This window comes from Oncorhynchus mykiss, chromosome 5 (genome assembly GCF_013265735.2).
Source record: "Oncorhynchus mykiss isolate Arlee chromosome 5, USDA_OmykA_1.1, whole genome shotgun sequence".
Lineage (NCBI taxonomy): Eukaryota > Metazoa > Chordata > Actinopteri > Salmoniformes > Salmonidae > Oncorhynchus > Oncorhynchus mykiss.
The window spans coordinates 57,419,251-57,430,451 of record NC_048569.1 but is presented as its reverse complement, the minus strand read 5'-3'; the positions used below and the strand labels follow the sequence as shown (position 1 = coordinate 57,430,451).

At 42.3% G+C, this 11,201-nt stretch overlaps 1 protein-coding gene across 2 annotated transcripts in view; it reads right to left on the bottom strand.

Annotated features, from left to right (window-relative positions):
- Window positions 1-3,128: 3,128 nt before the first annotated feature.
- The window catches only part of LOC110524121 (microtubule-associated protein 1S), a 47,227-nt gene continuing 39,154 nt past the window's right edge, over window positions 3,129-11,201 (bottom strand). For both annotated transcript variants that reach the window (XM_021603473.2, XM_021603474.2), the window contains exons 6-7: window positions 7,111-7,334; window positions 3,129-6,982 (exon numbers count right to left, since the gene is read on the bottom strand). In XM_021603473.2, the coding sequence (XP_021459148.2) occupies window positions 6,827-6,982; window positions 7,111-7,334 (380 nt within the window). In that variant the 3' untranslated portion in view covers window positions 3,129-6,826. The remainder of the gene's footprint in view (window positions 6,983-7,110; window positions 7,335-11,201) is intronic.

Genomic DNA, 11,201 nt, shown 5'->3' with positions numbered 1-11,201 from the left:
ACGACAAGGTCGGGAGTATGACAAGCGGGTTAAAGGCATTGGTTTGTCCATGGGGGATCGTGTCCTCATCGCCAACAAGGGTGAAAGGGGCCGCCGCAAGTTGGCTGACAAGTGGAACCCCGAGATTTTCACAGTGACTTCAGTCAATCCACAAACTCACACGTACATAATCCAAGACCATTACGGCAGAGAGAAAGTGGTTTACAGGAATCTACTGCTGCAGGTGAATTTCCTGCCATTTGAAATTGATGATTCAGTGCACTTCAATGACAGTGATGCTGCAGGGCCTTCAATCAATGTAGATGCAGGAGAGGTCACCCACTCCGGCGATGGACTGGACAGGGAAGACATGGAGGACTCTGGGGAGGAAAGTGCATCCTGGCTGGCGGAGGATTCAAGCGATTACTCCGAGCTCTGGACATCGGATGGAAAGTCAGAGCCAGAAGAACCTAGTTTGCTTGAGGAAAATGACCGGGGAAGCACCTCAGATTCTGGAGCTGATTCCTTCAAACCCACCTCTGATCAATGATCTAAGGCCAGAGCCACCGTTAGTTACCATGGCCCCTAGCCCAGTGGCAGGTCGCACAAGCGCGGGGAGGGTAGTTAAACCAGTAAAGAGACTAATAGAGTCAATCCACCAGAAGGTGTAAGTTTAACATAGCACAGAGAGATGATTTAGTACAGGATTATTTTTTTTAAGGCTAAGAATGTAGATATAGTGTAAGAGGCACTATGCATCTAGGGGCAGTTGAAGGCCTGACCAACTTTCACTTGCCCTGAACCCTATGGGTAGCTTTGAGCTGCATTCAGAATTAAGCCTTGAGCTTGGTAGGTTATTTTGTTGTTTTACAAGGTTGGTGAAATAACAGTTGTTAAAGTACTATGTGAATTTCACCAGGTTCATATATCAATATGTTGTGTTGATTTGTTATGCATGCCTGTATCCTGGGAGAAGGGGAGTGTGTACTTACGTTTTGCCCGGCGTGCTCGTGCTCAAATCATTTTGATGCACTGAGAGAGATGCAGGATGCAGAGTCAGTTCTGCTTGATTAAAACTACCTGATCTCCAAAGTCCACGTTTATAGTCTCAATCAACCACACACAATGCAGAGTTACAGCGGTGCAGTATAGCACCGGCTACAAATGTACCCATTGATTCTTGAAGAATATAACTCATAAATGCCTCATTAGCTTAGCCAACCTGTCATACCCCAGCAGAACCAAAAATATAGGGCTCTAATTAATCTGTATCGCTGAAGCATTACATATTTAAATTTCAATCACGCTGTCAAGCTGAACTTCTGCGATACGGATTGAATAGAGGGCAGGGCATAAGCTTGTTTTAAATCAAAATCTAATTTTTCACATACGAATACAACAGGTGTACCTTACCGTGAAATGCTTACTTACAAGCCCTTAACCAACAATGCAGTCCAAGAAATAGTTGAGAAAATATTTACTAAATCAACTAAAGTAAAACATGTGATAAAAAGTAACACAAAATAACAATAACGAGGCTATATATAGGGGGTACCGGTACCAAGTCAATGTGCAGGGGAACAGGTTAGTCAAGGTAAATTGTACATGTAGGTAGGGGTAACGTGACTATACATAGATAATAAACAGAGAGAAGCAGCAGGGGGGGGGGGTCAATGTAAATAGTCCAGGTGGCCATTTGATCAATTGTTCAGCAATCTTGTGGCTTGGGGGTAGAAGTTGTTGAGGAGCCTTTTGGTCCTAGACTTGGCACTCCGGTACCACTTGCCATGCGGTAGCAGAGAGAACAGTCTATGGGTGACTGGAGTCTGATGATTTGTGGGGCCTTCCTCTGACACCGCCTAGTATATAGGTCCAGGATGGCAGGAAGCTTGTCCCCAGTGATGTATGGGGCCATACGCACTACTTTCTGTAGTGCCTTACGGTAGGATGCCGAGCAATTGCCATTCCAGGCGGCGTTGCAACCGGTCAGGATGCTCTCGATGGTCCAGCTGTATAACTTTTTGAGGATCCAGGGACCCATGTCAAATCTTTTCAGTCGACCGTCTTTGGTGTGTTTGGACCATGATAGTTTGTTGGTGATGTGGACACCAAGGAACTTGAAACTCTCGACCTGCTCCACTACAGCCCCATCGATGTTAATGGGGGCCTGTTTGGCCCTCCTGTAGGCAACGATCAGCTCCTTTGTCTTGCTCACATTGAGGGAGAGGTGGTTGTTCTGGCACCACACCGCCAGGTCTCTGACGTCCTCCCTATAGGGTGTCTCATCGTTGTCGGTGATCAGGCCTACCTCGATATATACCCTCAAAACATGGTTAAATCTGATGTTGAAATCGTGGACAGCAAGTCCTCGCATCCATAGCTCAGTCTATGAAGTTGAGAATGATGACAGTCTCCAGCTCTATCCCTCAGCTTTTTACCGAAACAGTGGCGGGTCACCTGCTTTGCTATTGCTTCAACTGCTGACTGAACCTTTAAAAAAGTCAATTCAGATTGAGGCGACAAATGCAGTGTTTACCGTGATCTCGCGAATGTGGGAACATTGCCTTTAAAAGCAGCGAAGCCTATATCCCAAGATTCGAATTGAATCCCAGTGGTGATACTGGTTTGTTGGGACTGATGGTTTCTACAGTTGTGACTTTACGTAGCATGTTGGAACTAATGTAGCAGGTTAGGAGAATTAGGTTAAGGTTAGGAAAAGGGTAAGGCTTAGCTAAAACACTAGTTATCAACATTTGTTGTCCCAACACGACAACTAGATGGAGCTGTACTCCATCTAGCCACAACTGTAGAAACAGTCCTTACACTGTCCTCCAATGTGTTCTGATGGCAGCTCCGCCTCCAGGGCACTGGCAGATACGAATGTGATCGGTTGGATGAAAGCTCAGTGGGCAGAGCGACAGGTCAGTGGGTGGAGTTTACAGGTGAGTAAAAAAAAGAAGAAAAAAGGCAGGTTGGTGGTGGATGGAGCACGTTAAAACACAGGTTATGACAGACAAGATCGCCAGTTCGAATCCCAATACAGGTTGTTATCCGACATAACTAATCACATTTCTAATCTACTGAAAAAAGGAGTGGTGCCCTAACCCTACTGACATAGTGGACTGTGATAGGGATCAGAAGGTCACAGGTTTTTTTAAATTTTACCTTTATTTAACTAGGCAAGTCAGTTAAGAACAAAATTCTTATTTTCAATGACAGCCTATGAACAGTGGGTTAACTGCCTTGTTTAGGAGCAGAACAACAGATGTTTACCTTGTCAGATCAGGGATTTGATCTTGCAACCTTTTGGTTACAAGTCCAAAGCTCTAACCACAAGGCTACCTGCCGCCCCAAGGTCATGGTTTCCAATCTTGAAAGTTGAAAGTCAGGGAAACAACACCAATTAAGCACACACACATTTATAAAAGGGGTATATATATACACTGCAAAATAAAATAAAACTAAAATTAGTGTTTCAATACTGAATCAATCCACCCTGTCATTATTAATCTAACCACCACACTCACGTGACACCGCTGAAACAGTCTAATGACATTTTTACAGACATTCATAGCATTTCCTAGGTGAATTCCAGACACTTGCAAGGGATGTGTTAACCACCAACAGGTTATGTAAATAGACAAACATACATGTATAGGTGCAAGGGAAAAGAGGTGTCTAAGTATAAAAAAATATAGCACCAAAAACTGAAATATAAAGGCTTTAAAGAAATCATCTCCCAAAATGTGCTGTTCATCTCCCAAAATGTGCTGTTCAATTTGGTTGCCAAAGACCAATAGAACATATTAATCTCAATGGGTTTAGTTATGTTGCGGCGTGATTTACAGATATGAACACCTATGTCCATGCAAAGTGCTACGGTCACTTAAATTGTGACTGAAGCGCAGGAGTGCCTCAGATTTCGACAAGAGGTTTCTCATTCACCTAGTTTTATTATAATGGGGCAGGGACGGAAACAGAGAAACACAGGACCATTCTTTAGAATTATTATTTTGTTCTTCTATTGATTCCAATGAGCCAAATATACCACTGAACATGGCTTTCAGAATATTGTGACAAGGAGGGAGAATCAATAGGTGGTAGTAGACATTCTGGGACACATCTTTGAGAACAAAGCCAAGTCATGTTATGAACAACAGCGGGTGTTACGAGACACACAATATCCAAACCAATGCATTGAGTCCAGAATCTGATATATAGAATGTCGTGATATATGGTGCACACAAATACAGACATGATGGATTGTCAAACGTTAACTCCAGTAGTGTGAAATAGCTATCCAAATAAGTGATCAGTGTCATGCAATCCACGTTCAATCCTTTTTGCTCAGACTTATAGCTAGTACCAAAAAACATGCTGCTGTTAAACACTCTTCCGTGTGACAATGTGAGCTCGGTTCCACTTACTGTGTCCGGCCATTGGCTAATGATATCATGCGAGTAGCCTGTTGCTAATCAAATGATAGTAAGTGATAAAGTAGCCACACCACATTATTGATATACAGAAAACTCAATTTAGGGAAAACAAAAATAGAATTGCTAATGGATTGATAAAAGAAAAACAGATGACACTACATTTTTCTGTATGAAATAATTAGAATTATATGATCTGCCAACATGTGGCTGGCTGAACACACCCTTTTCACATGATATTTTCAAATGTACAAGGTGCTCTCAAAGAGCCATGGCATTTAATTGAATTCAAATTAGATTTTAACTTGTGAGATCTGCATGCTTGTACAACTCAGCATGGCCCAAAAATATAATTTCAAGTGTAAGTAAAAAACAAAAAAACAAGTACATTTCTCCAAGAATAACATTTAACCCAAGTGAAAAAAAAAGTTTAAAATCCTTTCATATCCCTTCTCCTTGAATAAAATTAAAATATATTTTGTAACAAAGAGCAATATAACACAAGTGCTTGGTCTGCAAGCAAAGTGGTGGGCATGGCTGTGCAAGCAGTGCTGACATGCATTTGGACTCAATCTGCTTTGATAGAGAGCTAAAAGCGTCGACATTCACAGATAACATCATTTACATTTTACTGCAATTAACCAGATACACAAGCGATTGCTGATATAACTGATTTCCCGTTCTTGTTAAAAATCATGTTTAGCATTTCCTTTAGTTCACTTAGGCACAATAATAACCACTCTGTGATAAATGGAATGGACTGTCTTGCAAAGTATTGCTAATGACTTCTCATTTTGTGAATCCCTCTTCAGTGAAGCTTAACCTCTGGCGCATGTGACATTTAGTGGTCCCATTGACATGGCATATTTAAGAAACATGGCTCGAGGAAGTTTGGTATATGGCCAATATACCACGGCTAAGGGCTGTTCTTACGCACGACGAAACACGGAGTGCCTGGATACAGACAGTAGCTGTAGTATATTGGCCATATACCAAAAAACCAAGAGGTGCCTTAATGCTATTATAAAATGGTTACCAACTTAATTAGAACAACAAAAATATTTTTGGGGAAATACCTATGGTATTTGGTCTGATACCTCGGCTTTCAGAAAATCAGCAGTCAGGACTCAACCCTCCCAGTTTATAATTATAATTAAAGGATGGTAACATCATGCAGCTTCACTATGATAAAAACAACTCTGGTCTTGAAGAGGGACTCAAATAGAAGTTTGGATACAGTTGGTTTATTAGTGTGGAAATATACTGTACTGTTAACACTTCATTGAAAGTGCATTTTTTCATGAAATAACTACTCGGTACTAGAATTGTAATTCAGTCATGCGAGTTGGTACATAAATGACTCAATTGTCTATTGACTTTCATCTAAAACTACTTACGAGTATTTATTTTGAGTACAAATTATTACCTAGTATTTACCAAGCCATTTCATTTAAAAACACACTGTCAAAAGAGTATACCACAGTATGCGCTCTAGATGAAGGGTTAAAGTGACTGATCTGAATGTTGCACAAAAATACTGCACATTTCATGATTTCTTGAAACGTGGACTTCCATTATTTTATCAATGTCAGAGTAATCCTTCTGTTCACATGCATACCATTACCTTCCAAGACATTGGCGATCTCCTTATAATGTTCATAGACCGTCTATGAAACTCAAAATGGGATGTAGCAACATGCCGTCGTCCTTCAGTAAGTCTCTGCACGACTACATGTGCACCAGGAGACAACAAAGGTCCCATCTTCACCTCCTCTCACACACCCTCTGCCTTTTTAAAGTTTTTGACTGACATCCTATTCTATTGTAACACTGATTCTCTCACTGCGGTCCCCTTGTCTGTGGAAATTGATAACTGTGCAAATGGGTGCAGGGCTAAATATACCTATGAAATGCTATACGGATGAAATGATTCATCGTTGAAGGAAGAACTCAGGAGTTCAGCCCCAGGGAGGCAGAGGGTTTCCTACAGCTGTCGACTAGTTTTCTCTGGGCTGTTGGGGATTTGGATCACAACTACCTGGCTGCTGATAAGAAGTGTGAGGAACTTCGATTAGTATTGCCAGTCTTCTAAGTCCACCTTACCTAGCATTCATAATGAACAACATTTCTTCATGTTGGTAGAACAAAGACTCTTGGACATCATCATGTTCTGCCTTCATATCCATGGTATATATGTACCCAGGCAAAGATGCTGGAGTCCGCTCTATATTAATAAGATTGAAAGGAGGAGAAAAGCCTGCTAATCCACCAGGCTATACGTGATGCATGCTAGGGTGGGAAATTGTCATTTTAGAGGGGGGAAACGAGTCCATCACAATTTAAGAGAAGATAAAGTGAGGGAGATACTTTGGTGGATAAGAGTGCAGGGATCTGAAGATTTATCTTGTTCTCTCTCAGAACTCCACTTTACACGCAGGGAAGGTCTCCTCTTGCATGGCCACAGTGCTGTTGCTGCCCAGCACGGTAATGCCCAGCTCCCCCTGCCTCTCGTGGGTCTCCTGGTACCACTCATGCATCGTCAGTGAGTCAAAAGTGGGGATCAGGGTCACCTGAGAGTAGAAAGGTAGATGGGTAAATAAAAATGAGAGCATGAGTACATAGAAGTAGACAGACTTTTGACAACTTACTACAAATACGGAAAATTTGAAATAAGAGGAGGGGGGGGGGGGAGGGTGACCTGCACATCGGGCCAGGCTGTCTTCCCGTCCAGTAGGGCATCAAGAATAGGTCTCATGACAGACTCCTTCAGGTGTTCATTGCCACTGACGATGTAGCAGGAGGAGCGCAGGCGTCGGAAGAACTCCACGTCAATGGTGGTAGAGGCACAACCAGATGGGAGATAAGCCAGGTCCAAATAAACTGGTGCCCCTCCAGCTGCACTGGCCTTGCTGCCCACAGAACCTGTAGGACACAGAGCAGAGTTAGGCATAAAACACAATGTACACATATTGTACAAAAAATTAGGAACACATGCTCTTTCCATGACAGATTGACCAGGTGAAAGCTATGATCCCTTATTGAGGTCACTTGTTAAATCCACTTCAATCAGTGTAGACAAGAATGCTGTTCATTGACTACAGCTAGGCGTTCAACGCCATAGTACCATCCAAGCTCCTCATTAAGCTGGAGGCCCTGGGTCTCAACCCCGCACTGTGCAATCGGGTCCTGGACTTTGACGGGCCGCCACCCCAGGTGGGTAAGGTAGGAAACAACATCTCCACTTCGCTGACCCTCAACACTGGGGCCCCACAAGGGTGCGTGCTGAGCCCCCTCCTGTACTCCCTATTCACCTATGACTGCGTGGCCATGCACGCCTCCAACTCAATCATCAAGTTCGCAGACGACACAACAGTATTGGTCTTGATTACCAACAACGACGAGAAAGCCTACAGGGAGGTGGTGAGAGCATTTGGAGTGTGGTGTCAGGAAAACAACCTCAACAAAACAAAGGAGATGATCGTGGACTTTAGGAAACAGTACCCTGATATTTGTGCCATTCTGAAATGGCCATCCACATCGAAGGGACAATAGTGGAGAAGGTGGAAAGTTCCTCGGCGTACACGTCAGACAAACTGAAATGGTCCACCCACAGACAGTTTGGTGAAGGCACAACAGCACCTCTTCAACCTCAGGAGGCTGAAGAAATTGTCTTGTCACCTAAATCCCTGACACAATTTTACAGATGCACAATTGAGAGCATCCTGTCAGGCTGTATCACAGCCTAGTACGGCAACTACACCGCCCTCAACCGCAAGGCTCTCCAGAGGGTGGTGCGGTCTGCACAATGCATCACCGGGGGGGCAAACTATCTGCCCTCCAGGACACCTACAGCACCCAATGTCACAGGAAGGCCAAAAAGATCATCAAGGACAACAATCACTCACGCTACTGACTGTTCACCCCGCTACCATCCAGAAGGCGAGGTCAGTACAGGTGCATCAAAGCTGGGACAGAGAGACTGAAAAACAGCTTATATCTCAAGGCCATCACTGGCACATTAGAGGCTGCTGCCTACATAGATACTCACTAGTCACTTTAATAATGTGTACATATGAGATAAGTAATGTAAGATATGTATATACTGTATTTATACCATTTATTGCATCTTGCCTATGCTGCTCGGCCATTGCTTATCCATATATTTATACATTCTTATTCCATCCCTTGAGATTTGTGTGTATTAGGTAGTTGTTGGGGAATTGTTCGATTATTTGTTAGATATTACTGCACTGTCGGAACGAGAAGCACAAGCATTTTGCTACACTTGCATTAACATCTGCTAACCATGTGTATGTGACCAATAACATTTGATTTGATGAAGGGGAGGAGACCGGTTAAAGAAGGATGTTTAAGCCTTGAGACATGGATTGTGGATGTGTGCCATTAAGAGGGTGAATAGACAAAACAAAAGATGTAAGCGCCTTTGAATGGGGTATAGTACTAGGTGCCAGGAGCACCAGTTTGTGTCAAGAACTGCAACGCTGTTGGGTTTTTCACGCTCAACAGTTTCCTGTGTATCAACAATGGTCTACCGCCCAAAGGACATCCAACCAACTTGACAACTGTGGGAAGCATCGGAGACATCATGAGCCAGCATCCCTGTGGAACGCTTTCGACACCTTGTAGAGTCCATGCGAATTGAGGCTGTTTGGAGGGCAGAAGGAGGGTGAGGGGTGCACACTCAATATGTGACCGACTGGCTTGATTGTCTTATGTTACAACATTTGTAATGGATAAAAGTACAAATCAGAGCTAGAAAATGGTATATCATACACTGCAGTTGAGGAACAATGGAAAAGTAATTCTGCATTGAAAGTTGCTAAACTTGTTACCTCACTTTTGAGAAAATGGCCCTTGAATGCTTTGGTACACCTACTGGAGAGCTCTTCTTTGTCTACACCCATTCAGCATGATTCACACCCTTAAAGCTTTAGCACCACCCATCTCCTTAAGGATTCACATGTGAGGCCATGTACTAAACAACCAAAGACTTCAAAACAATGCCTGGTTTATACTACGTGTGTGTTGGTAAATTTTATCTGGAGTGCCAGAGTGTTTTTTATATAACCTTTATTAAACTAGGCAAGTCAGTTAAGAACAAACTCTTATTTACAATGACGGCCTACCGGGGAACAGTGGGTTAACTGCCTTGCTCAGGGGCAGAACAACAAGATTTTTACCTAGTCAGTTAGGGGTTTCGATCCAGCAACCTTTCAGTTACTGGCCCAATGCTCTAACCACTGGGCTACCTGCCAGGTTTAATGATATCTAGCTAACATTAGAATATAACTAGCAATTCAAATGGCTCTGCGATACGAATAATATTACTACACAGATCAAACACCTAATGTTAACTAGTGAGCCAGCCAATGGTTGCCCTTAGTTTGAAGATGTAATCCAGAGACAGGTGCTTTATACAACGGCCTTCTGTTCTCTTTTCGACTATGTCTGCATATTTGCAATCAAACGCCAGAATTTTATCCATCTCCTTAGCTATTATACTCAAATTCCACTCATTTCAAAACTCGTCCTCCAGAAAGTGGAGAGCAACACTATGCAGTTCTACTATGTGATATTTTCCAAAAAAGACATGTTAAAAAGGATTACCTACACATACTGACCAGCTCATGTTATAGACAGAAGTGTACTACATCCGATGTACCAATCCGAACTCATCTCTCGGCATGTCCAGCCCACTCATTATCCCAGTCAATCATTGCTAGCAGGAAGGTTGCTCATTTTTTCCGTGGCTAAACCAACTAGGTTCGTAATTTACCAATTTTATTCGTATTTAGGGCAGAAGAACGTTCACATGTTCTAGAAGGCATTTCTGCCAAAAAAAGCATTTTGATTAACTTCATTGGGATAGGGGGCAGCATTTTCACTTTTGGATGAAAAGCGTGCCCAGAGTAAACTGCCTCCTACTCAGTCCCAGATGCTAATTTATGCATATTATTAGTAGTATTGGATAGAAAACTCTGAAGTTTCTAAAACTGTTTGAATGATGTCTGTGAGTAAAAACCTGAAAGAAAATCCAAACAGGAAGTGGGAAATCTGAGGTTTGAAGTTTTTCAACTCAGCCCCTATTGAAGATACAGTGGGATATTGGTTATGTTGCACTTCCTAAGACTTCCACTAGATGTCAACCGTCTTTAGAACGTTGATTGATTGCTTTTCTACAGACAATGGAATTCTCCGGTTGGAACATTATTGAACATTTATGATAAAAACATCCTAAAGATTGATTCTATACATCGTTTGATATGTTTCTACAACCAGTAATATAACTTTTTGGAATTTTCATCCGACCTTTCCGCTGGAAGTTGCACGCACATTTCGATTTGTTTACCAAACGCCCTAACACAAGGAGGTATATGGACATAAATGATGAACTTTATCGAACAAATCAAACATTAATTGTGGAACTGGGATTCCTGGGAGTGCATTCCGATGAAGATCATCAAAGTGAATATTTATGATGCTATTTCTGACTAATGTTGACTGTGCAACATGACTGTGCAACATGGCGGTTTGGGCTCTGAGCTCCATACTCAGATTATTGCATGGTATGCTTTTTCAGTAAAGTTTTTTTTTAAATCTGATACAGCGGTTGCATTAAGGAGAAGTTTATCTAAAGTTCCATGCATAAAACTTGTATTTTCATCCACATTTATAATGTATTTCTGTAAGTTGATGTGGCTCTCTGCAAAATCACTGCATGTTTTGGAACTACTGAACATAACTCGCCAATGTAAAATGAGATTTTTG